Source organism: Opisthorchis viverrini (assembly GCF_000715545.1).
Source record: "Opisthorchis viverrini unplaced genomic scaffold opera_v5_46, whole genome shotgun sequence".
Lineage (NCBI taxonomy): Eukaryota > Metazoa > Platyhelminthes > Trematoda > Opisthorchiida > Opisthorchiidae > Opisthorchis > Opisthorchis viverrini.
In genome coordinates, this window is record NW_008751703.1 from 1,850,935 (window position 1) to 1,878,718 (window position 27,784).

Consider the following 27,784-nt stretch of genomic DNA (forward strand, 5'->3'; position numbering starts at 1 on the left):
TATGCAAATGAAAGTTATGCTGAGCTTTCCAACATATCGCTGAAATTCCAAGAGAATCTGATTATCCAGGAGAATGGGTCGGAGACTTTCTAGGCAAGACAGGCTTTCAACGGTTTGGACAACGCGCCACCACTCTGTGTTCTCAATGTGTTATTCAAACTATAAATGGCTGTTTGAATTGGTCTAACTTAATCTGCGTTTTTTTGGCCTGATAATCTGTGTAATATTATATGCTAATATGACCTTTTCAACACCAATGACAATCTTAGCATTGGAATTGTCTTGTTCACCTTGTAAACATCGTTCAGCTGTAGCACCCTTCCGGTGCCTAACTGCCATGCCACCTGAAGGTTGCACGAGGGCTGGGATACTGTCAGGTTGCCCAAGCCTAGACAAGGGCAGTCGAAAGGCGGAGGTTGGGTTCGAACCACAGACCTTCCGGTCAGTAAGTTCGCGCTCTAACCATTCGGGCCATCTCGCCCCACTTTGTAAACACGGTTAAGAACATCTAACAAAATACATAGATTTTCTTTCGCAGTGGCATATCACAAGCACATATCACTTGTACCTGAAGCTCTGCTCAAAAGTTGTATGGTAAGCCACACTATTTCCCCTAGATAGCTGACTCGTGGTAGTCTACGATATAGACCCACTGTGTCAACATCAGTACTCCTTAACCAAAGAATGTATCAGCACTTGACATTTGATATTCTCCTACTTAACTAGTATCTCTCTTTGGGATTGATTATTTCATCATCCCTCAGAAGGTATTACATACTATACGGCTTCTGAGATATTCAGACGAGCCTGCTAACCAAGTAGTGAAATATTTCAATTGACGTTGATGGAATATATCATAAACTGTCACCGGACAAGTTCTCAAAACTTAGTTTCAGGTGACCGGGTTCCATTTATACTCTAATAATGATAAAAGAAACTATCTTAACGTTTGGAATATCGACCAAAAACATATTCTGAGACAGCCTTTGCACTGTATATAACGTGTAGGACATAACAGCGCTAATATACAAGTAATTGATTTATTTAAAATCAGTGACTGAGTAACAACCAGTGTGTTAGGAGAAGCAATGTGACAAGGCCGTTCACAGCTGATGCATTCATTTAGTGACATGAGAGCTAGACGACAGTTCTCCCTGAACTCGAGTATTATGGGAACAGAATAGAGAATGCAGCGAAATACGCTCATTTGCATATCAATTTGTTTTGATGTTTGCCAGAAGCTGAATGAGCTACTAATTTCGTGCAATTTGGGTTCAATTACAACATAAGTTTACGTGAAGGGAAACACAAAGACCGCGCCTGCCTGATGAGCCCCAAGAAGGGTGAAACCGGTCGTGGACTGTCGAAAGGTTTTCAACAATCTTATGAGTTGTTTGGTAAGCCTATACATGAAGAATGCACTTTAGTTAAGTGGAACAAAGCTGCATGATCGTAGCAAGCATGCAAATGTGGCTAATCATTCTTCTCTTAACGCATGCGTCATAAGAAAGCCTCTGACCCAACACCCTGCCTCTGTTTCTATGAGAAGCTGTAATTGTGACGCAAGGAAGCATTTATCTCAGGAATAAATCAAGGGAATATTTGTGAGTTCCGTTCAGACAGGAGGTCAACATAACAAATAAGTTCACCTCAACTTTAGCTATCTTTTAACCAACTTCCTTATTTACACACAGCCGCTAAACTCAACAGAACCCTTTGGAAAACCCTTAGTTTAGAATCTACTCACGCAGAACACACAAGATGACATTTGGTAACGAGAAATAGATTCTCGTCACAATTAAAGTAAACCTTGTTCATTTTGTGTACAGGAGCCAGCGTAGCTATGGCAGCTGAGCCTACCTGCGTCCCGCACACCATCCAAACAACGAAAGAATGTCGGCTGAATCATCAAAACTGGGGATCAATAAATCTGAGTACTGATCGATCAGGCTATTTGGTAGACTGCTCGACCTGTTGCACACAACGAGTCGTGTTAAGGCAGAGGACTGAATCAGCCTTGCACAAGTATGCGTGAATTCCGTTTTCACAATCACATGACTCGAAATTTGTGAATCAGCTTCCACGAGGAATAGTCTTTTTGCTACGGCTCTCGGTGGAAAGCTTTCCGGGTTGTGTTTCTATACATTCGATACGCACTTGCTTTTCAATGAAAAACCATAGTCAACGGTTTTCTGTATCATACTAAGCTGCTTCTTCGGACATAAGCTTCATTATGTTCTTTCCAGAGTGTGGAATCGTCTCAAACGAATTTTTAGGGTAAAATCCTGCGGCAAATGATCTACCGTAGCACTCTAGTGTCCACATGCACTAGCATCAGTAACCCCTATTGAATCAAAGTGCACTTATCCAAAAATGGTTTCGGTGAAAATACCCGACTGACACGGACACAGAACTTTAAAAGATAAAGAATAGACCCTCATCAGCGACTGCTGAAGAAGTTGTAGGACCTGGTCTTCCTGCGCATTATTCCTCATAAAAACAGAAATAATTGATATAAAGAATAAGTTGCCACTCGTAGAATTATGATTCTTTTTTATTGCTGCTCCTTAGGCAGATGTAGCAGGATTTAGCTGCTTGATATTCAGGGTATAATCTCAAAAAGGAAATTTGTGGACGTAGTAGTTGCAGATAACTGGACTATTTCACTGCGACTTGAAACGGGAGTAGAGCCGTTTCGAACCTGTACTTACCTGCATTATGTGGAAAAACTTCGTGTCCATCGATCATGTCACAAACATTTACAGTATGCTATAAGTCACATGAAGCAGCCAAGACGCAATGGGTTACCTATAACACGTTCATGAGGACAGGCAAATACTAAATTTGGTAACAGAGGGTTCAGAATGAATTTGGCTTCAAGGTAAGTCACGTGACATCATGGTTTCGTTCAACTTGGTGTCAAATGGTACAACATACCAGTTTTCTAACTTTTCGTTCAACTCAGGGGTGGAAGGGTGTTCTAAGATGCTACACTTATTAGTTACCATTGCGGTGGTATAAATCACAGAGAACGCTAACCTACAATATCACGCAGCAAAAAAAGAAGCACAAATCGCACTTGCGATCAATACAGCAGCGTTCCATGTTTCAAGAACACCACACAACATAAAAATCGTTCGTGTTGTAGGTTTCCTGCATTTCCGCTTTGGGTGTGTCTGTAAACTAAGTTGGTTATGTTAACGATTCTTTACGCAAATCGATTTGGAAAATCGATTGTGGCTTGCAAATGGATGCCAACGGAAAAGGATCGTCTGTTTAGAAAATATAACTTTTACTTGAAGACAGATAACACCAAGTATGAGTGAGCTACTATAAGCCAGTGCCAGTCAACCGCGTTCTCTCAATTCAGCATACTATTAAGATATTTCGTAACGCTAGAAAATTACATAGTGTAAGGGAAAACTCAGATTTTTTATAAAGTAACAGATTAATGAGCGGAAGTTGCGTCTAATCTGCTTGCTCAATGAAAAATTAATCCAAATGAATCCTGGGGTATGACAGGAAAATTCACATGTTTTCGAGCTCAACATTTCCAGTGTTCCTTTTAGACATTCCACTCTTCTGCCACAATGAGTGATTTCCTTAGATCCGTATTCGCTTATCAACCATCTCCTAGAGTCACACTGCCATTTGACTCCCTTCAGAGATATATCCACAGTCACCACAACGTTGGATGGGAATCTTCACTGGTTTCTAACGGCTTCATGTGTGATCGCAGATTCTTGTATCTCCCTGACCTCCCGCGCCACGATTTGAAAATCCCTTTCCCAATGTTCTATTCCACACTAATGTGAAGTGTCACGCTCACTGCGTCACGTTGAACGCTTTTCTATGAGATCTCAAAGTCTTTTCCCACGTCTAACACATGGTGTAGGTTCAACATATTGTTTGACCACTACGCCATCTCAAAGAAGTTCGCTCCTATATTTAACACACGGTCTCTTATGTAGACAGTAATTTTTCCTGGTTGACTCCAGATAGAAGACTTGCCCCTCCAAGAAAATCCTCAACAAACTTCCCCAGTCAGTTTTGTAGAACGTCCATTCACAAGGAGACTGTTCCAGTCCCTCAGAGTTGGTTTTTATTACTCATTGGATGACCATGGAGCTGATCAAACACTAAAACATCATTTTGCATATCATCATTTAGCATATAAAGCTAAACAAAAATATTCCACATGCTCTGAACGCTCTACTATGACCAAGGTTTTTCGAATGTTGGGCACATTTCAGTGGAACAACTTCAGTGGCAGCTCCTTACCTAGCAAGATTTCTCCCTTCTCAACTCTCTACATTTCCAGTCTCATCTCAGTTTTCTCGTAAGACAAATTGTCACGACTTTGGAGACACGCCGTTTAGTATATGAGGCTTTCGATTATTTACCAGTTCGCTATGGTTAGGGAAATAATGCGATGCCAGAAACGCTCTTCGAAGGTGCATAACACATCTCATTCGGTCTCTAAATTAGCTGGGATGGAGATTTCTCGATGCGCTCCAGCGTTTCTGGTTGCTTCATTTCTTTCTGACAAGCACGTCAATGTAACATATCTTCGAAGACTCAGACAAGTAGTTCAAAATTTCCAAGGCTTTGGTCAGACTTATCTAAGAAAAAACATCAAATGATAAGAGGCTGAGCCGCAAAACGGCCATCAATCATTGCCTCAGGCGCAGCTGATGTATACGACACTGTCATTTGACAAGTGAGCTGGTAGCAACACTGGTCTACAACCCCGTCTTATTGTGGGAGACTTTTCAGCTACTTGTGACACACAATAATTTGCCTCTGTTACCAACCAATCCAGGAATTCCGGTGAAATGGGGATGATGTACAGGGGTATTATTTTCAGGAAAAGTAATCAGATTTAGGACGCTTCACACTGAAATTCAAAAGGCTAAATGGTGCCTGAAACTTGAAACTCAGCTGAGTAGGTCGTACAGTTTGCCAGTACTACGACGGAGGAGGTCCGGATATTAAGGGATTACATTCGCATCATTATGTCCAGACCAATTAACCGAAGTATAACGGTAATGAGCTCGGAAAAATACATACCAGCTCTTGGTATAAACTTTTTTATAAATACCAAATGCGCCTGCTTCCTGTGGTGGTTAGAATAGCGACGCGGTGTAAGTTCTCGTGTAGTTGCTTAATGTCCCGCTGTTTACTCAGTTCCATCTTGGGGAGCTTTCGACGGAAATCAAACCAGTTGAATTTTTGCACCATCAGTTGATAAACTTTTATCACGAATACATGTGTTCAACGAAAATCGAGTCACTTTTTTTGAAAAGATTGTTTGAAAATGTCAACTTCAGTGCCTTCGTACCAGACAGCTTCCAGTTTCCATATATGATGTGCAGGTGGAGTGACCACTGCGTTTATCTAGATCAGCTTGTAAAAGATGCTTAATTACACCCGTTAACTTTGACGCTAAGTGAATCTCTAAAGAACACTCGACCTACAAGCTATGCTTTCTAAGATTCTGACAAATAATTGTCCGATACGGACCCTTCGGCTAGTGTAGATCATTTTGAAAATAACTTTACGTGCTTTCTAATGAAATAAAGCGTGCATGACACTTAAGAGCGGACGCTAACAACCGAATTGAGTAAGCCCGTTTACGGATACGGCTATCAGTCCTCAAAGCTTAAATTCACAAAAACCAAATGCGCTACACACAAGGCTGCGAAAACCTCTTCGAGAACCCACAATCAGTTTCAGCCATCTCGGAGCCCATCAATTAGGCACAGTCAATGAGTTTCCACAAAACTCACTTTCTACAGCTGAACTCATTGGGTGAATTACATTCATTTCTGAACTAAGTTACTTTCAATGAATGTTTTATCTCACATATAGCGCCATCTAAAACACGAGAAGAACTTTATGCATCATATTTAAAAACTTGGACGGGAGGTTCATCTGGGATTCATTCGAGTCTCTCTCTGTGACCAAGTTAGTTTGAAAGTGTGTGTATTTCACAAATTCACACAGTTATCTCTTTGGAAATCTACAATTCATTGTGGTTAGTCCATGAACTTATTTTCATTCCAAACTCCATACTACATGTGTTGCCAATCTATGCCGGAAGGACAAAAACATTGTACATCTGCTTCAGCCTTTCTGGTATTCATCGATTGTAGACATTTAACGAAACTCCAGGGTTAGTGGAACTGGCGAACCCTAGGATAGTAGTTGAGGTGCTAATCGCCCGGCCACCAGTATTGATTAGCGACTTTAGTAATTTGTACTTAGAGGTACTGGCTGGTGTGAGGTGACTCCCATGATTAAAGGAAGAGTGGCGCTAAACCCTGTCCAATCAAATTGCAGTTCACTTGGTCGAGGCCGACCTGTGGGGGTCTGGGGGCGTGTGCCGTGTTGGTAACTCCCAAACGTAGTTATTGGTTAGAAGATTTGATTAGTCTCGACTTCTCAGCATAGGGGACCAAATGCCTGAATAGATGGCCGACTCAGCTTTACCTAGAGCCAAAGGAGCTCGTACAGATTCACCGAATCAAGTGGGCGTCATGTCTTACTGTGTGAACAAAGCGCAATAAATGTAAGTACACAGGAATTCTTGGGTTTTTGAAGCGGATGGAGTTGTCAGTAGATAGATAGATAGATACGCACAAGGAACGAAATGTCTGTAGCACTTTGGTGGCACGCGATTTCAGCTGCACTACAGGTTTCAGTACTGTCCGACAGGTCATGAGTTTGAATCTCCCTGGGGATGCGAGGTGTTTGCGATTCACGCTAGGGGTGAGACAGCATAGAGTGACTACATGTAGGAAGAAAGTCCGAGTGAATCCTATTCACAATTGCTCTGCTATGTGAGGAGGAGTTATTCGATGTTCTGCCAAATTTAGGCAAATTATTCATCGTTTTTCTGGCTTCCGATGTGAACAGTCGTCCTCATGCTTTCGTTCTCACGCTTCCTGGTGTTAGGAGGTGCTATGGTGTCTGAGACTGTAAAGTGACCCCAGAATTCCTGGCCCACCGGAAAAGCACCGCAAGCCGGAAAGGTGCGTTGTCCTCGATGTTGAAGCCTTAAGCAGTTTGAGGGGAACACGCTGACTAACTTACTTTCTGTTGTTCACCGAGATCCAACTAGCTGTCGAAGGACGTAAAGCTATGCTAGTGCCTTCTGGCGCAATATTCTGGATGATTGTTCGCATTCGTTGTCAAATCGGTTGCCTCCTTGAACCCTTTCCGATACCACTGTACAATTCCTGCGTGCAGTGAAGCTATCCAGGCTTCCTACTAAGATATTCCGAGGGTGGCACATGGGTGGAACTGAAAGGGAGAACACAGTGCGTTGGGCGGATATATCGCCAGGTTACTAACCTTCGCTAACCATTAACGGAGAAGCATCAGGACATAGTTGAACAGTTTATCATCGGAACACAAGGACAGAGGGGATGGCCAGAAGACGAAGTGCGCGGGGTGCAACCCTTATACAAGGGCCTCGGCTATTAGGATGGCTCTCGGTCACTTCTTGAGGATGTTCAAATGTTCCTCCATGTTCCAGCTTCATTACGGCCGCCGATACTGAATGTAAAGCAGAGAGTTTGTAAGTAACAGTGGTACACAGTATGACTTCTGTCGGTACAGCACACTTTATTTGCATAGCCATCGCGATCACACAAGTAACTAATCAACTGACCACCGGTGTCTTCTCCCAGCGTCAGTCAGTCAACCGTAAAATGTCCGATGGCGATAACTTTACTTGGCGATGCTCCTAGGAACCAAACGCTAAACATAGTTTTCACCACAGAGGTACTTCACAAAGCTGTTCACATATCAAAACAGTCGTCGAAACAACGGGCTTGTCAGGGGTGGGATTCGAACCCACGCCCACAGAGTGGACTGCGACCTGAACGCAGCGCCTTAGACCGCTCGGCCACCCTGACACACTTCACAAGTAAACAGCGGCATCAACCAGAAAAATATACTCATCTGCAAACAAATTTGGTTTTGCGAGAGACTAACCTGGAACTTAGCTGAGTCTCTCGTTTGTGACGTTTCCAGGCAACTGAATGTGCTGCACCATGCCGCCTCACCTTCCAGCTGCTACGATATTCCAGACATAGCGATACATGTACAGACGTAATGCACTAATTATAAGGTTGCTGAAAATTCCTTAAGGAAGTATACAACGCTTGTCACCCTGTTCAATTCAGAGTGTATGCGTGCTAAACAAGAATTCATCCAAACTGGCTACTTGTAAAAACGTCACACGATGTCGCTGTTCAGTCAAGATTTGCGATTCATGAGGCGCTAAGTAACGTGTGAAGTACGAGATATGAAGGTACATAAGCACGCGACTCAGTCTACGGGTGAATCCAAGTCGAAGTTGATCAATCAGTTCAATTTATCAGCTATAAGCCATGCATCATAGGCGCATTGATTCAGCTGCTACAGTTTCGATCACCGGTAAATGAATGAGAGAGCAGCCCAGCCTTGGAGGCAATGGCACATTTAGTTAGTTCAGGAACTGAGTAGCTACGCATTGAAGGAGATAGCTTTGATACGTGGGCGCCAATGACTATGCGATCGGACCATTTCTGCCAATGTCATCAATCCCTGACGAGTTGAGTCCCGGGAACCCCATCCAGGGAGGTTGGCAGTTGTCGACCTGACTAGACTTACTGGTTGCTATTTTCTTACTTCGATGCCAGACCATACACCGTCCACATCTCTGTCGTTTTTACTCAGCATAGGGCTGGGCAAACTGAGCTCCATGAACCAGACGGTCTTCTGGAATGTCCTAACCGGCGTAACCTATGGGGCAGGAGTAATTCATCAATCGCGGAGGAGTTTCTTTTTTCTAAGACCATCTACCATACTTAACATTCCTAATCGGGCGTTCACATCAGACCTGACTTGTGCCGGGGAAACACAGATGGTCTGCAATTAGATCGAAGGAAGACTGGCTTCACAATATGAGTGAATCTTCTATCTGATGATTCTACGCTCATGCAACCAGTCAGTACGTGAAGAGGTGGTGTCATTTCTATGATTCAGTAATGAGTATGCTCTATCCTGTCTAACTGTCAGCTAATAACAATGCAGACCACTCGGTGGTGGCCGTACGAATAACTATGCAAACTACTAACCGGGAAGTTGTAGCTTCGAAATTCCCCGGAGTGATAATTTATTAAAGCAATCAAACTGGAAAAAGCTCTATTAGCACTAACATACCTACAATCAGACACATTCACGAGGAGCTTCTTTGCTCCTTTGTTCCATGAGGCACAACATACTCAGACGAGATAACGCAGAAAATACATCGGAAATCGTCGTTTGCTATGAAGCACTTGTCTTTCTCTCTACAGTTTAAAATGCGCATGATACTGTGTGCATGTTTATAAATTGGAATGTTGTTGTTTCTATGGATGAGGAATTGGGGATAGATAACTTGTCGTACAGTCAGCTTATCCAAGGCACTGGGTAATTTGTATAGATCGTGAAACAGTTTGTTTTGTCGCTGCTGAGAGTGACCTGTTTTCCCCGTCCATAGTGGTCTGGCCCGAGATCCCATGTTTTACCTTTACAGTAACTCAAATTAACAACTCAAAATATGTGCATAAAATCGATGGTGCTGTTTTCGACAGTTTAGCTTATCCGGAAGGTTCGCATCCTCTAACATCCTCTAACATTATCAAATAGATTAATGCCGATATCGATGGAAATCGCACCGCTGATATGCATGCAACTACTGTAGGCAACAGCATGCCGTTGGCCCATGAAGGAAGGGTAACACGGCCAGAGCTACCAAAGATCTTCACCTGATTTAAATCTGTCTCCTAGTGATTGTAGGGGGAAGACAAAAATAGTGACAAAAGGTGATGGTCCGTGCAAACTCCGCCTCCACATCTTAATGTCAGTCAGTGTACAATATGTTTTCATACCCAGCGAAACTTGGAATGGTTCGTTGCTGATGTGAAGCAAACATTAGTTTAGTCTATTCAAGTAACCATGGAAACATTGGACATGCAGGTTTATGAGGTCACATTCAGGAACAATGGCGGCTTGCGGACAGCCCCATTTACGGTATTTTATCAAACGTTTTATGATCTGTTTCGACATTGTTTAACTTGCTTTCTATTTGCTGCCTATACTTGAGCTGTCAAGCATGCTAACTGAATTGTACGATTCATTCTGATTTGCTTTGCAAGAGGTCCAGACGCACGAAACAGTTGCGACTGATGTTAGCAAAACGCTACTGAAATTTGGCGTTCGAGTATCTTCCTGGGGTAAGCTTCAACTACATAAACCTTGGATAATTTACCCAACGGGATTATTTCAAGCGAACTCCGCTTAGCTGTGCTTCTGCACAAGCAATCAACCTAGCTTTCATGCAGGTTATCAAACAGGCTTCGTCCTAATAAAACTGTTATGAAAGTAAAGTCACAGAAGATCGGACTATCAACTGGTCAAAAATCATCGCTCTGAAATCCATTAGTATATAGGACTGCGAGGTTAAAACCAGCCTCCTCCTAATCAATTACGCTTACCATCACGGAAATGCCGTCGCGATCGATATATCAAGGCCAGAGACATTTACGTAATGGATATATCTGAGGGCTACCAAAACCCCATCCAGCAGTGAGACAGTAGATAATTCGGAGCAGTGGATCGGATACGCTGGCGTCGAAATTTCATGCATGTGGCATTCACTGATATTTTGATGAAACCATGACCGCCGGCTAATTGTGACTTCCGTGCTTTTCGTCAGAAAACTATATTACTAACAGGCACAAATAAAGTGACAATAAGTTAAACTGCAAACTCGCATCACCCATTCCTCTTTTGAAAGAAAACTAACTTTCCCATTGGCCAACAAGCTGTTTCGCATTTTCATGTGGGTATTCATTGGTCTGGTCTTAATGGCGACCATAACTTGGGGACACTATAGAAGGCATATTAAAAACCAATACTGGGCCGCCACCTTCAGTAATCGCACCAAAAATACCTGTAATTCAAAAACACATCTTATCCAGATTATGTCTATACCAAATTAGACATTTTTAAAAATATCTAATAAATGTATGTGCGAGGCCTTGTGTGGCATAATATAATCGATATGATCTGACCTGATGATGGAAATAAGAATGACTTTTCTGGAACATAGCAAAGTAACTCAGGCCAGTACTATAAGGTCCTACTAACCATTTACAACAGTTCTTTTTGTGAAGCGAAAAATTATAGGATTATAGATGTTACTGTTTTGTCCATCAAGCGCCCAAATGCATGCTTCATACGTGTTGAAAAGCTGGTCGGGTTAGGGGAATTAACTCATCTGTTGTTGCACTTCAGAGTATATGGAGATATCTGAAGCTTTGTGACGCATCTGTGAACCATAAATTAAGCTTCAGATACGACTGCTATTGATTTGACGACCATCCGGACAAGTTACAGGACAAGTTATATCTCCGGGGTACGGCCCTTTATCAAGGGTTCATAAGCGCATGAACTGGCAGTGTGATTAGATTGACCCTGCGGACAATGCTAGCTTTGTAGAAGTTAACCTGTGACAGCAAACTGCGGAAAATCGGGATCCCTATCGATAGGGAAAAATTTACAGTCTTCAACTCTGCTGACGGCCGAAGTGTTCTGGTGCCGAGAGCCAGCCTCTCACTTGTTTACCAGTGGCCACCATCTCTACGATAACAACTGGCTCCAAAGGCAGTTATGTAGGAATTTGAGAATTCAAAATATTGGCCAGTGATCCTGAAACAGACTCTCCAGCAAAGCACATTTTCATCGGTTTCTGATAGTACTCTCCCCTGGCTGAAGCTATTGTGTACACAGAGTCAGTACTTGGAAGTACTTAGAAATAAGTCGGATAAGGCTTCCAAATGAGCTGACAAGTTCAGTTATGCTGACTGCACACGGAAGTATACGGGTCATATGGTTGCCAGATGGGCTAAATGAGACAAATGCTTTTAATGTCTATTACAAACGGTGAATCAAGTTGTTTAAGGATGATGCGTCTGAAGATGTCTGTATTCTGTTCCACGAAACCATCCTCACTAAAACAATAACATCAGGGATAAATTTACGCAGTACCCAAATGAAACGGCATCGGACGTTATTTCTAAGAGGTTGTGCATCAGAATTCACCATTTTACAAGAATGTTTTCATCAGCATGAAAGATGTGTCAATCTCTCCATGTACTAATCGATTAAGTTTCATTTTGTTTATTCAATTTTTACTACACAAGTGATACCAATGAATAACACAGACAGACGGCCAGCATGGAATGCTATACAGATCAACGTATTGGTCTCCGCTGGAAATGTGTTTGTTTATTGTCATTTTATGGATGCTACCATTATCCCTAACGTTAACGGACGACAATAGGCCGACACTTACCAGCTTGGCGGTGCGATAATGGCGGCTTCCGGGAATATTTACATGGTGCTATACTTGCGGATGTAACGAACGTTTAAACTTATAGCAATTGATGCCTACACCTTGATGATAAACGAGTGACACTTACGCCGTCATTTTAGAGCCGTACGATGACTTACAACAACCCTGTGCACGTTCGGTCACTGATCTGACCCCCGCCGCGTCCAAACTGCCATCAAACGTTTGAATGTAGCCCCATATTCTACTCGCTACAAGCAGATTGTGACCCTCTAAATATTCACTGGACTTTAATTAGTGTCAGATCTTACCCGGATGCCTGCCATACTAGTCATGGGAAGCATCCATACAGACAGCCATTTATTTATCGCTACGGAAAAATGCCATTAGCCACAGGCAGAATTAATGAGACTACTTAAATTACAGTACTCCTCCGCAGATGCCCGTCTGCGATGAACGATCACCTGTGGCCACCGTAATACTGTTCACAAGATGCATTTCCATCCTTCCGGTTCCAAAAGTTGAGGCAGACCGCTTACCTAACAGATCGGGGGAGGGGAACGTAGATGCGTTTCAAATCAGGAGGGGAAATTAAAGAGCAAAGTGCAGCTTATCAGAAATTGAGGCCATTTTTGCCCGCCAAATTTCACCAGACTCATAAAGATGAGTTTGCTTCCTAAGAGATTTCTAAATATGAGGGCATGTAATTACACACTCACATCTGCACGTCAGAATACGTGTTCCGGCGCAGTCGATAATGCAATCACGTGTACCAAACACGGTTGTAGATCACCCCCACACGTGTAATCAAGTAAAAGTAGCTGAGAGACAGCGCATTTCATCCTCAGTCAGTACTACAATACACTTTGGAATGTACACGATGTTCCTTCGGGGTTGCGGGTCCGTCCTAATGATTTGAACGGCTCCGTGTGATTAATGGTCTTGATTCAGATACCGACAAATCTCACATAATCTAAAGCAAGCTGATGGCTTTTCACTGTCGAAACATTTACCAGAGTGCGTTACCAGAGTGCATTTAGACTAATCTAGTAAGGTACCTTTGATTAAGCTGACTTCAAGCATTGGCTATACATCTTCGGAATGTTGCGTGCGAAAGCTGCGACGAGTCAATCCAGCTTGTGAATTAAAAATGCATGGATAATGGATCGTGTCAAAGTAAAGGGAACGCATGCCATGATTTCGAATATTAATCAAAAGTCAAAGAATTTAAGACAACAACATTCCACATAAAAAGGATTCTATTGTTTACCCTGCACAACCCGGCCCAATATTGATAGAATTAAATGCTGAAGTTCTTTTCATTGAAGTTGAAGACGGATGATGCTTCAGTGCACCCTTGCCCTGCGAAGTATGTTGAGCGGACGCCGGCGGTGGGCTCTCTTGGGAGAATTAAACTCCAAGAAAGATGAATTTTTGCTTTTATCCGGGTACCCCACATCAAAAGGATGCGATAAACTTGCCCGCTCTCCCTGGGAAAATGTCTGCAATTATTCAACTGTCCTGGGTATCTGTGTACGAAACAATCTAACGCAAACGTAGAGTCTTCATGCCGCTTGCCAAATACTGTCTCCGTCACAAGAATCAACTTGATTTATGTGCCGTATATCCAAACTACGTACAGGTAACCATCTATTACGAACACACAGTCTACCGTAATGGGGAAAGAAAGTCACAATATAAACTTATGTGGGGTGAAAACTGCCTCTTGAAAGGAGATTGTATTATTGCTCATTGAGTTGATAAGCCCCTGGAATCACAAGCGTCAGATAAACTCATCATATCGCTCAGTTGGGAATGAGCTTATCAGCTCAGATGTAACATTACGCCTTGTATATCCATTGCTAGCAACCTCTGGTGGGAGTAAAGCTCCCGCCTGTCCACCTTGGCATAAACTCAGCGAAATATATCGTGACAAAATATATCAACTGTGTGCGTGCAAGTCATCCCAGAGGTAACCTAAATTAATTCAGGATAATACCTACTTGCAGTAAGTTATGGTCTTCGCGCTGAATCCTAGATATAGGACAGCTTACAACGTGTTCTACATATGTACAGTTAGCTCTTATTCGGCCTGGACCAACCAGACCAAACTGGTGTCTAATTTTACTGAAATGTCGCGTGTGTCCAAGATACACCAAGCGTGTCGTGCTTGATACAGGATTGTTCGGATTCCTCTTCCGGCCAGACCAGAACGATAAAATGTTTTCGGAACCTACGTAAATGTCTAACGTTTCGCGGTCATTTAATAAGGTCGTAAACAAAGTCCCTTGGTGTCTGAATGTGTGTCTGTCGTTTCTCGTTTGTTTCTCGATTGCGCAGCATTCATCTCACACGTCACACAAGTTTGTTATGAATAACCATTGCGCCGATGACTGGTGATTGTTGGAAGCCGCTCCTGCTGGTGTTGGTTAGTCACCTTAATTGGAAGAAAAAATGTTCCCATTGAAGTTAGCAAACAAAAAGATCAGTCTGGCTGGATGGCACTCAGTGATATTGATCCACGCGCTTGATGGAATTCGACAGATGCATGAATCAGACAGTTGAACGATACAGAGAGTTCGCATTTGGATACCGTTACTCAAATTAGTCTAGCAGGAACAAGCCTTCTCATCTAGATCAAATAGTTTATTACTAGATGTTCGAAGTGTCTCTAATGACCGGAGTTACTGCAAACTTCATATAGAACTGTATAAACGCAAAGTCGTAAGAGGTAGGTTCAGCTGGGACTCAGATGTGTCCCCCGTGAAAATCAAATCGGTACGCAAACGAGTGCATTTTTTGCATTAAAATGTTTCTTAAGAAAATTCCCCAGGTTGTTGTCTTCCTATGCAACAACCTATGAAAGAAATACAACACACATTGCATGTTTCCAGAAGGTCATCGGACCCAAAAACTACTGAATATCTTGCAGCGTTCTCGAAGTTTTTTTTTGACTACAATATATTCATATGATATTCTGCACTGAAGATGAAAGATTCAGTTGCACTGAGCCCACCTAAGTTTACTCTTAGTTGATTTAACGCAAACTGCCTTTTTGAAACGACGTACTCTAACGGCAGAGAATTAGGTATCCGACCCAGAAAAGCCAGATTTTAGCCTGCTGTTCCTAAGAATGGTAGACAAGTCGTGTACTTCATTGCTATTTCAATGGCTTAGCGCTGAGCTGATTTACAAATGATTGCATCTAACAAGATCTATGATGACCGATACCACTTGATTTGCACTTAATATACTTGATTTCTTTTGTCTGTGTTTTCCATTTTTCTGAGGCTTATTGACAGTTGGAATTGTATCAGAGCTCATGGCTGATTAAAATTCATCCAGAGGAGATATGTTCGTTGAAAGGGCCTCGCAACGATTCATGTTAGTCGTTTAAAGTTGATATTTTATAGCCATCGGTCCAACGCACTGTAACGTAGGGTTTGTGGTCTCCGTTTATCCGCCCGTCATGGAGATACCGATACCGACTGTTAACTGAGAATTCAGCCTGTGAATAGAGACGCTCTAGAGTAAAACGCCGGGAGGTACTGTTTTGCTACTTTGTCCTTGGTGGGCTCTCTCAGCAGTGTGCTTCTCATTCGGACCTGTTGATATTTTATAGCCATCGGTCCAACGCACTGTAACGTAGGGTTTGTGGTCTCCGTTTATCCGCCCGTCATGGAGATACCGATACCGACTGTTAACTGAGAATTCAGCCTGTGAATAGAGACGCTCTAGAGTAAAACGCCGGGAGGTACTGTTTTGCTACTTTGTCCTTGGTGGGCTCTCTCAGCAGTGTGCTTCTCATTCGGACCTGTTCTCTCCAGTCTTTCCCCCGGGGGCTATACAGTCTTGCCAGATTCACAACAGTCTAGAGCCTTCTGAGAGTAGGGCACGCTGATATATAAGCCAGTACGCTGTCTTTGATGCACCCACTGTTGCTAGAAATGTATTATTTCCAATGCATACTGTGAACAAATAAAAAATAACAGTCCCCATGCAATATACGCCTGACCATATTGAAATTTTTGGCCATAGATGGTGAAAGAAAAAGTGTAGGATACCGGGTGCAGCGTCAGAAACGGGAACTTTCCACATATTGATGGCATTAGCAAGCAAAACCCTGATTGTTCATCTCGTCTTACTAACACTAACCTGCGAAATTCATCTTCTACGAGCACAAGCGACTAGTAGACTCGTTCAGAACTCTGCCTTTTGTCATTGCTTCCACCAGTCGGTAATGTAACCTGGTTCCTTGTGAAAGTTCATGAGAGCCATGCGTAGAGTTCGTCCCTTATCCGGTCGGCACAGTATGAGCCAGTGCATATACAGAACTGACGAAATTGGCTCAAAGTAGATCACAAGAGTTTAATTAAAAATGATGCTAAGCTGAGAAGTAATCTTATTGGCTCACACGGACCTTCCAACTAGGATATTTTTTAAAAGTAATTCTACCATAGTAATCTTAGTTTAACTAGTGTATTTCAAATATAACCAACAGCTCTGCATGGTCGCCCTCCATGCAGAGCTCTACTGAATGTTTCGGAGAACTCATCGGAAACAAAATGAATGTCTTCTATGTACGGAGGAGTAGAAAGAAGTGCAACCGCCACTGAAGTCAAGTCAAGCGCTATGATATCATCATCTACGTATTGCGTCATGAATCGTCAGTTAATCCATGTGGATAGACCAGGCATAATCATTTGGTTTACTGTATTGGTGGACAATGGCTACAATGCCCTAGTAAGGATAGCCTGAGACTTGTGGTATCGAAGCGTGTATACTAAGTGTGGATCTCAGAAGCTAACACTCAATTAGGAGGCGAAAGCATTACAAATTTGGTTTGTTGTTCTAACAGAGTTAGCAGCTACCACAGACACGTTTTCTGACCTGGTTACAGATGATCCAAAACAAAGGAGGAAGCAATGGAATGTTGTTACATTTCTTACCTAGAGTGTAAGAAGTCTAAGACAGAGCCATCAGAAAGAAAACCATGGTGGGCGGTTTCGTGGATGATAAGGCTACACGAAATCGCACATCTAAATTTCTTTAAATAGAGTGCGACGGCTGTGTTCAACGCTGGCTCGAACACATCATTTCTGGTTGAAACTGCAATGAATAGTATCTTTTCTCTGAGAAAAGGATTTCCCATCGTTGGACAGAGAGCAAACAGACAAAACGGTACTGCCACACACTTGTCGCAAAACTTACCCAGAAGTGGCTGTGGGGACTTACCGAGAATCCGTCCTTCTATGCACTAGAGGTCTATCTGGGAAACCTACGATTCAGTGTGTTCTCATTTATTAAGGATCCGATTATTCAGAACCTGTCAAACTTGCAGAAACTCACTTGGGTTTTGGGTGACGTCGGTCGAGAAGTGAAATGTGATAGCTTTCTAGATCTCACTCAAAGCACCACAAAATCAGCGAGTACGTAAAACCTTGTGGCCGGCAGCCGATTCTAATTGTTGTGTAGACTTTTTTAATTCACCCAACTATGGCTTTGGAATGTAGTAGCTTAGCACCGTCATTGAAAGGCATAAAATGTTCTGACAACATTGCTTCTACTGGGGAGATTATATAGCTTCTGATAAAGTTCAAACAGGGTTATGTCAGGAACACTAATTATGTGATTACCGAAAATTCAGTGACATTCCATGACCGGTTTTTCCTTTTCTGGGTGCATCAGATGGATTCATCCTCCGAGATTCTGTCAACACTGTGTTCCCTTGGACCTAAATTGTAAGCAGTTGGCGAAATAAAATCATTTCCACATGAATTTGGCTTTCACAATCTAGGTCCAAGCAGGACATAAGGTTGACGGGAACTCAGAGACGGTTTCTACCAGATCAGTCTCGAAACAGGTGGTAGCGACTGTTAGCTCTCGAAAAGTTTTGAGTAATCTTGTAAGTAGCGTCCTTTAAAAAATATACTGCGATATCTTGAGTACATTACCAATTGAGATATCAGGTGCTCTTTGTGCAATACATTCTTCTGAGGAATATGATAATACAGACACTCAGCTATTGGAGCTTACAGAATTTTAACGGCGGGGTTCTGATAGGTCGGTATACACAGTGCAAGTAAGACCTAATTTTCTCTATGATGCAAAAAAAGTAACACAGCGGCAGCATATGTGGAAATACACATTATGTTGCATACTGTTCCTGTATTATCAAGTGTACTGTAAAAATACCGTCTGCTAGACATTTTGTCTTATTTTCTAGGCCTCGGGTGGCTAACTTCGAGAAATTCTCTCTCTGAACAGTGTTATCCTGTTTTGCAATATGAATTACAGCACTCACTGTTGGAACAGACTCACTGGAACTCAGTTTCAAGAATAAACTTTGCACAACAGCTGCTGTGCGCAAACCTAAATGGTCACAGTTTGAGAGTTCGGACAATTAAGGCAATCGGATTACAATCTTTCTGCCTAGGGAGAATTTCATTCAGACGTGCACGGTACGGAGTTTGTTCCTAACAGGTGTTTTACAAAAGTAGGGAGATGGATGATGTTTCTTTAGTGTCCGAAAGACTTCCATCCAAAGTGCCGCCAACATGCAGATTTTTGGCTGGTGAACGTCCACGCATATGGCTGTAGAACATCCGGTAAAGTTTCAGCATTATTACATGACAAAGCTCAACCAAAGTATTTAAGCGAGCTATTATGCCGTAGAGATAGGACAGCAAGAAAGAAGAGTGCTTAATATCACATCGTGTAACTTGTTCGTAAAATCCTGGCTCACGGGAGAGTGAAGTTGTTAAGGGTACTTCTGAGGTCAGTTTGACACTGACTCTCTCAACCAGAACTTCAAGTCCATCTTTAACCTTTCAGCACGAAAGTTTAATGACAAACAATACATATCACGGTGTCACTTCATCCCGTAACTGTGAACTCGGGAGTACGAGAATCTATAAATAATCATTTCCGGTTAGCATAAAATTGGAAAGCTGTCAGCTAAGCAATCAATGCGGAATGATGGCGGTCAGCCATCGGTCAAAAATAATCACAAGTTAATCGGGCTCTGCCAGTCAAAGTCAATTGATATATTGCAGTGAAAAGTGGATGAGCAAGCGAAGTGGAACAGAGGGGGTCGATAAAATGTTGCAGACAACTACGGAGCCTAAACCACGAGACTGTGAACCTCTACTAAATATGTACCCACTCAATCAATGACAGGTTGACCCATATTTATTTTGAGACGGACGGGGCCATTTGAATACGGCTTAAGGTAACTCAAGCAGCGACCAAATTTTTATTTTGGTTGGACACTGGGTTGATATCGGCAGAGTGACCACTAGCCAAAAAAGTTGTACGAAACGAATGAAGTTGACGTTCCAATTCTGAGAGCGATTACGTAATACGGAAGACCCCTTGGCATCAATACAGCATAGTCCTAATACATACACGATGTTGACTTCTTATCTTTCTTGGTGCGCCAGATCAAAAAAGAAAGACGTCGGTTTCTCCATTCTCAGTTGGTGTTTTTTACTCATAAATGTGTAATTTTCGAGTACATTGTTTTGACTAAGGTTTGCTTGTTCACAGATTTCACTAATAATCGTTATAAATGCTCCCACTTTGCCTTCGCACAAACACGAAAAGGCCACCGAACTGGAAAAAATAGTGTTGGTACTTCCTGCTTGTTTGCTGAAACCCATGCAAGTTTTCGTACCATCTAAGGAAAGAAAACAGTTGGTTACCTTGTTTTTTCCTCAAAAACTATTTATCTGCAGGCTACTCACAGGGTTTAAACCACAAAAATAGTTTACATACATTTGATTATTTCATAGGAAAGTCAGTAAAGGAACCTACTTATGCCTATTCATCTGATGTTATAACAACGTTATTGATAAATAGGCGATTATTTTCTGTCATTTTGACGTCCTAGCATCTCACCCGCTTTCTCCGCTATTTTAATTTTTGTCAACTTTAAATTCTTGTTTGGTAACCCATGCTAACGCACATTCTCTCATATTTAGTTGGAATTTGAGTCAGTGTGGTTTGCTGAAGCGCCAGTCTCCACTGTGTGACTGTTTCACGGTGGTTTACATGCTACGAGAATTGAACCTGCTTTCTTGCACATCCCGACTGTTCGTTAGATTCACAAGATTGTCACGTGCCTAAATAGATCTCCATATTATGCAGTTTTGCTGGCACAACGAGACGTACGTTAGTGGAGTCTGAGGGGCCAATAAAGCACGGTGATACGCACTTCCAGTCACTCTACCGTGCACGCATTCTCTGAAGACCATACGCTTGTTCCTAACTAGATCGAAATCACAAGAAAAGTGATATACTTAATGAAGCTTCAAGTAGTTCAAACCAGTGTTTTCCATTCGTAGGCTGGATTTATTTACGCGTTCCTATTTCACGGGCACAGTAGGAGAACAAAAAAGGTTGCCGGATTTCCTGCGAATCATGACAGCTGTAAATGGGCGGCAGACCACATTATTCTATCATACAGGTGTGCTTTTTAGTCCGTGAACATGTTGTAAATACGGATGGAATTGTTTCTGTGACTTGCATTCCAGTTGTTTACATTCGGCCGAAAAAATACATATGACCATGCAGTTTAGTCTACTTATCAAGTAGAAAGTAGATGGAGCTACGTTTTTGGCAAGTAATCAAATTGCTCCTACGATTAGATTTTAATTACTACTTTGAGCAAGCCGTTTCGTTTTCTTGAAATCTCCTCTGGGTAGCGGTGGTCAGTGTATCATCGTTAGTTTCATGTGTTACGTGGCGCACTTGATTTTCCATTCTGAAAAGGATCTGTTTCTCCGTAGATGTTTTGGGGTAGGGGAAAAGCATTTTGGCCTGATTGTATTCTAGTAGGGAAGTTAAACACAAAATATATAAACATTTGCACCAGGAAATTGCAGGTAGGTAGAGACAAGTAAAATGAGTTTCATTTGACATTAACAGATGGATCCCAGCTCAATCTCTTATAGCTGATGTTTTTAGTCAAAATGTTGCACAAACCCAGCCTCTTTTTTCATTTCACAAAATATTCAAGGCAACAAGGTACACTTATTGATAATACAAATTATGGGACAGCTGGGCGAACTCCTGCAGTCGATGATCGGTTCCACACATTTTGGGGCTCACATGAGGGGCGTGGTCTCCAAGTTTACATGAACCTTACGTTCAAGCTGAGCGAAAATGGTATGCAAGTATTGAAGTATACTCACGTGCCATCATAAACTAAGGAAATCTCTGTGTAGCCTATTTAGTTGATGAGTTTTATAAACGAACAGTTTGGCTGGAACTTAGTTGAATCTTCATCCAACGCCAGTTTAAGTTGCGAATGACGTTATTCAGTAAGCCACGTACAATTTGGTGTTCATGGGACATATAGCACCCATATAAACCATATAAACACTTACATGCCGAGCCCCAAAAAGAGTGAGCAAGTTGAAGGACTTCCAGGGGGGTCGCAGTACCTTCGCAAATGATACTTTGGCAACAAATTAAATACCTTTATCTTGAACCAAAATTGACTAGAAAAATCACGAAGTTCACTGATTTTCTAGGGGTATCTTCAAATTATTACATTAATTAGATTTTCAAAGAGGCAAGCTATCCTTTACTCACAATTTCCTCGGTTTTGTGCAGACCAGAGAAAATGTGCTTACATTCCAGCAACGCCATGGTTCACAAGAGATCTAGAAGTGACCGAATATTTACCAAGACTCAAAAGGTTAACCGTCAACATCTGTGAGGTGGAGTTGGGCTTACATCCTAGATTTAATGTGTCCTCACAATTCGCCAAGAAGGTGAGGATTTTGGGACAAATTCCTAAACTTCATACACGACGAACTATCGTATCCGGAATTAAGATACCCGCCGTTCGAGCCAAAACACTTATTATGTACTGATACGTTTGTTCGTAGTCTAAGGTGAATTTTGGATTTTCGATCGAGAATCGGTTCCATAAGTGAGGTTAATCTAAGTTAAAGATCAGAGAAGTACGGCACAACTGTTTAGTCCTTAATGGGATTCATCATCAATCCGCAGCTGGCGAAACTTCACGGCGCTTTGAGCCCACGACCTTCCGGTCGATGGTTGAACACATGAGCGTCCTCTCTAGAGCGGCTGGTCAGCAGTATGACTAACCAGCACCAAGACAGGATATAATGCAGCTCATCTCGTGATCACTGAGGTGACCAGTCAACAGATGACTATGTGACGTGGCGCTATGATCCATTTAGATGTGAGTTAATCACACCGCTGATCAGCCACTTGTAGCGTGCTCAAAGTACAGCCTGGGAAGCGTTGGAAACCCACTGCAGTTTCCCGAGATTCTCACCACTGATCAGAAAGCCGTCCAGAGCAACTCAGATTTTCTGCATAGAATGGCTTTTCTAGCTTAACTTGCCATTCTGCCGATACTAACTCAGGTTTCCAGATTATTTGGTGTTCAACGAAAAAGAACGATCTAGTCGTTGCTGAGGTTGCTCTAGACAGTAACCAAATGACTCTGTCCATCCCGAAATAAATATCGGTCAATCTTTCATTGATTTAGTGAGTACATATTTATCAGGGGGTCACCATCTCGAAATTTGAGCTCCATAGTTTGTCACTTCCTGGAACATCTTATTGACCACTTCTGTTTCACTCGTTCATCCACTTTTCACTGTAATTTGATAATTGATTTTAAACAGCAGAACCCGGTTAACTTCTAATTGCATTTGACCGATGCCTGGCTGTCATTATTTCGCATTGAGTGGTTTCCAGGTTTCCAGTTTTACAATAAAATGATCATTTGTGTATTCTCATACTCTCAAGTTCGCCGAAACCTCATATGAACTCCCGTTTGTGCAATTGTACTTGTAGGTTTTCTTTTAAATTCCATTGGCTTTATTCTGCGTTTCGATCACTAGCTGGCTTTTTACACGCTAATTATCCACTAAGGCTTTTTGCAAATAGTGATAGCCCCTCCGTCACATCTACCTACAAACAGAAGTGTTATCATGTTTCATCCACCAACGTAGACAAAAACAAGGTTGCAACAAAGGAGCAAACTTAAACTTAACCTGTTAAGCATGTCGAAATTTGTGTACCTTACTTTGCCCTCATATCAGTTTATAATTTGCACACGCACACACACAGGTTGATCAATCCGAGTGGTCAGTTTATCAATCCTGGATCGATTTAGGGAAGAAAGTGAAGTCTACCAGTTCGTTTGAGCGTTTGCAGCTCCAGAACCAACGTTTTCATTCCCCATTGTGGTTGTCCCTTTTCTCGTCAATGTAGTTTGGTAGAGTGGATTGTGGTATTGTGACTCCCTATAATTATGGACCAGTATGCTGACCGTTGGCTGTAGCTTTATGGATAAACTTCAAAAGCCACATCATTCGCTTTGTTCCATATCTAATTTTACCCTGTTTCAACCTATTTTCAGCTCGAAGTATGGCGGCCAAAATTTATTTCACAAAACACGGTTAAATGATGACAGAAAACTCCTAGATGCGGAGAATTATAGGGGAGGGGCAAGACGGCTCATTGGTCAGAGCGCGAATCGATCGACCGATCGATTGAGAATTATGGGACAGTTGGATGCAACATTATTTCCATCATTCTGTGACACCCAGTTTTATTGTTAGTTGTACACATAAGCTTTCCTGTTTATTATCTAGCTTGACCTGTTAATTTCAAGTGGACTGGAGGCGGTATAACCAGTTTGTAGTGATAACTCGCGCGATCAATTTCTTAAGAGAGTGTTGTGCTTTACAGTCCTATGCGCACACAGTCCATAACGAAACCTACTGACCAGAGTCTAAGAGATTGACGCTTGCATTCGCATTGATCGCAAGTGCGTATGCGCTACACCAGCGATCCACGTATTGTATCGATTGTCAAAACATTTACTAGCTGGATGGTGTTCTCCGTCTGATCCGGTAGGATTTTACGCGCTTAAACAATTTCAAGTGATATACACACAAGTTTTGTCACAAATCAATGCTCTTTGCTTGACAAATGCCAGATTTAGACTATTCTATCTTGGTCATGCTAGTCTCTTCGAATTAACCGGAAGATGCATTAGAAATTTCAAACATTTGCGGTTAGTATAAAATATGAATAATCTGAATACTGTTACTTGTATATTCGTAGTGCACTACTCACATTGCTGCTGCAAGCTCTTCGACAGCCCAGGACCGGTTCCACCCTTTTAGGAGCTGATCAGGTAGGCGCAGTCCCATGAGTTTTCGTCAACCTTATGTTCTAATTGAAACCAAAGTAGACTGATTCCGACAAATACACTCAGTTGAAAATCAATTTGGTTTTCACGAGAGACTCAAGTGAATCTTTCGGTTGTGATGTTTCCAGGCAACTGAATGTGCTGCACCAGGCTGCCTCGGGTTTCAGTTGGTACGATATTCGAGATATCGCGATACATGTATATTCACAATGCACTACTCTCACAAAACTAAGTTTGTTTGCAAATGAGTGTACTTCGATAATCTCACATCTTACTTTTTAGCAAGACTTTCGAAAAAAATGTTTTGGGTAAGAACAAGCATGAAATACGGAAAAGTTTCGTCACTTAATCTTCTTCAATATTACTAAAAAGTGTCTCTGAGATAAGTGAAAATAAGCATTTATTTCTACTGTGAAACTATACCCGGCACGTTCAACAATGTGCAGTGCTAGTGAGCTTCACTAATAGCGAAACCCGAGTTCAGTGTTCCCTCCTTTCAAGTGGAATCAAGAGCATGATTGAGCTTGGACAATCGAAGGAGTGCTCAAGCGTGAGTGACACGAATATGACAACCAGCCCGTGGAAAGCGGTGATTAATTTGCATACATCAAATGAGCTCCGTAAGCGACGCACATAAGTGCTATGAAATTCTATTCTTATTCCATTAGCAAGACACGAATAACTTCTCAGTCGTATAAAAAAGGTTTCCCGAGTGACGTGTGATTTACGTACACCTGAAATCTTATTCTACAAACCACAAATCGCTATTCAGTATCGGCTGGTTCAAGTTCAGCCCTTTATTCCCCAAGGTTGCTGAAATTCTAATCACTCTGAACTAGCCACTTTTAGACACTAGGTTTAAAGTACAGTTGCAGACGGTGAGGTGGACTTGTTGTATTTAGTAAATGCAAGTTTGCGATCTGCTGATAAGTAAAGCGGTACTGGGATGCCCTCTTTCCACCACAACTCTTAACACTAAAATGAGGAGCATATCACTAAGGTAGTTGTTTTGTTGGTGTTCATACGGGTCTGGTCTCATTCAAACTGGCCATTCATCTAAATAAATTAAATGTAAGAGAACAGCGGAGATTTCATGTAATGAATCACTTTCCCTGTGAATGAAAAGCCACTAGAGAGAATGATATTTTGTACAAAAACTGATGTCTCTGTAAGAGGATAGCTAAGAGTAAGCTGTTAGGAGTTGTTGGCACCGAACTGGGTGCAGGATTTTGGAATCCATGAATAGAGTGTCCCGAAAGTTAGGTAGTCCTTTTTCCGAAGAAGTCATCGACTTAGGGATTTGACAAAGTCCATTTCATCTTAAATTCCGGATCCGTACCTCGAACAGCTTTGAGTTCATCTGCTTACTGTCGGGAAATCTTTGTTGTTTTCGGGGAGCCTAACCCATGCAGGCTGCTTGAATCTCGATAATAACTGTGGTTACCAGATTTGCGACAGAACTGATACTGTGAGGTTTGCGCAAAAACTGAGTAGTTGAAGTGATCTAGCGTATGGTTCGCAGAACTGTTCTGTTCGTATTGCTAAACTTAGTGGACCGTAAATCGTAAGCTCATCCTGTTTGATAAAATGAGCAGAGCAACACAGGCTTTGTCCCGTTCGACCAGTATTGAAACTGTCGGTTGTTACCGTCCCGCATCAAAAATTTCCTTCAATTCATCGATCGGGCGTATTGTCGCTATTTTTGCACCCGAAAAAGCTGTCCACCTCCGCTGAACGTTCGACACAATATTGCCTTGTCTTATTCAAGCGGGCTGAGATTTCCGAATGCCGATCCAAGTTGTCCAAGCTTCGCTGGAATCTGTGTCGACACAATCTGGGAACATCAGCTGGATGCGCACATGACTCATACCTAGGAACCGCTGCCAGGATACTAGCATCTGTACTTCTGACCAACTAACTGCAGTAAACTGTACAGTTCATCCATCTTCAAACAAAACTAACTGCTTTTGAAGAAGCGTAATAGCCCAGGATGAAAATGAAAGTATATTGCAATATCTCGAACACCGTACTAACTGAAACATGAGGCGGTCTGTGTGCAGCACATTCAGCTGAAGAACATCATAAACGAGAGATTAACTTGAGTCTCCCGTGACAACCAAACTGGTTTGCAAATAAGGGTATTTGTCGGAATCAGTCCACTTTAGGTTCAGGTAGAACATACGGTTGACGGAACCTAGGGGACTGCGCCTACTTGACGAGCTCCGAGAAGAATGAAACCAATCGTGGGCCGCCGAAGAGTTCGCAGCAACCCCGTGAGTAGTTTATTTTATGAATGGGGGTTTCGTTTTATTGAAATGCACTTTGAAGTGAAACCTGTTCTAGCGATTAAGTCCGTTGAAACGAAACGAACGCACCATACAACAACTTGTTTATGGTCAGCTGAATAATAGGGTTTGGAAATGGGAACTCATGGACTTCCACCAGTTGGAGAAAAGTCAGGTAATTTCCGAAAACTGGGTCGTTGGAGGGCCTGAGACCAAACACAGCGGTGGAGAAAACCGCTCTATAAGAAGGTGAAAGAAGATCTGGGACGCTAAGCTTTGCAAGGCTACGAAACGAGAAATTCATTTCAAAAGAGATGAACCTCCGCAAAGCAGTCTTGATCGTGTGGAAGCATGCCTTCGTAGGATCGACTTTGTGGGTCACTGGTTCACCTGATAAGTGTCTTCTGGAAAACACGCAAGCACATTCCATTTCCTAAGAAACACTCACTCGATGTTGTTATCCTGAGGATAACAACATTAGGAAAGATTTAGTAGGGTACCACTGCCACCTAAACATGGTGTAGATGGGCTCATCTCAGTAACACTTACACAGCGCTGTACTGAGGAGACGTGTATTCCAATGAAAACAATACAATAAGTATGCTGAAATGCCTGCAAGGCTGTGGAAAAGTTCTGTTTGGGTTACCCCTTTTCCACAGGGTTCGGAAGTGAAAATCTGGCGGGAGGTTTGTTGTCCCAGAGTCTGTCCGATCTGTTTAGTCGAACGTCTTGAGCAACGATTTCTTTGAACACGATGCATGCGATGTTGTAGAGTGATGATATCATCTTGGATCCCCCTGATTTTTTTCACTCGTAGTCTTTCATAAAATTCGAGAAGTTTAGTTAGATATCAGAGGTGTTTTATTGTCAATACCCGCTCATGTGATAAGCACTGCACGGTTGACG

The 27,784-nt window shown here is 42.2% G+C and overlaps 1 protein-coding gene across 1 annotated transcript; it reads left to right on the top strand.

Moving 5' to 3' along the window:
- Positions 1 to 256: 256 nt before the first annotated feature.
- T265_03360 (hypothetical protein) lies at positions 257 to 8,130 on the top strand (the record flags this gene model as incomplete). Its single annotated transcript, XM_009167821.1, has 2 exons — positions 257 to 445; positions 8,041 to 8,130. 2 exons carry the CDS (start codon positions 257 to 259, stop codon positions 8,128 to 8,130), a joined length of 279 nt encoding a protein of 92 aa, XP_009166085.1.
- Positions 8,131 to 27,784: the final 19,654 nt, after the last annotated feature.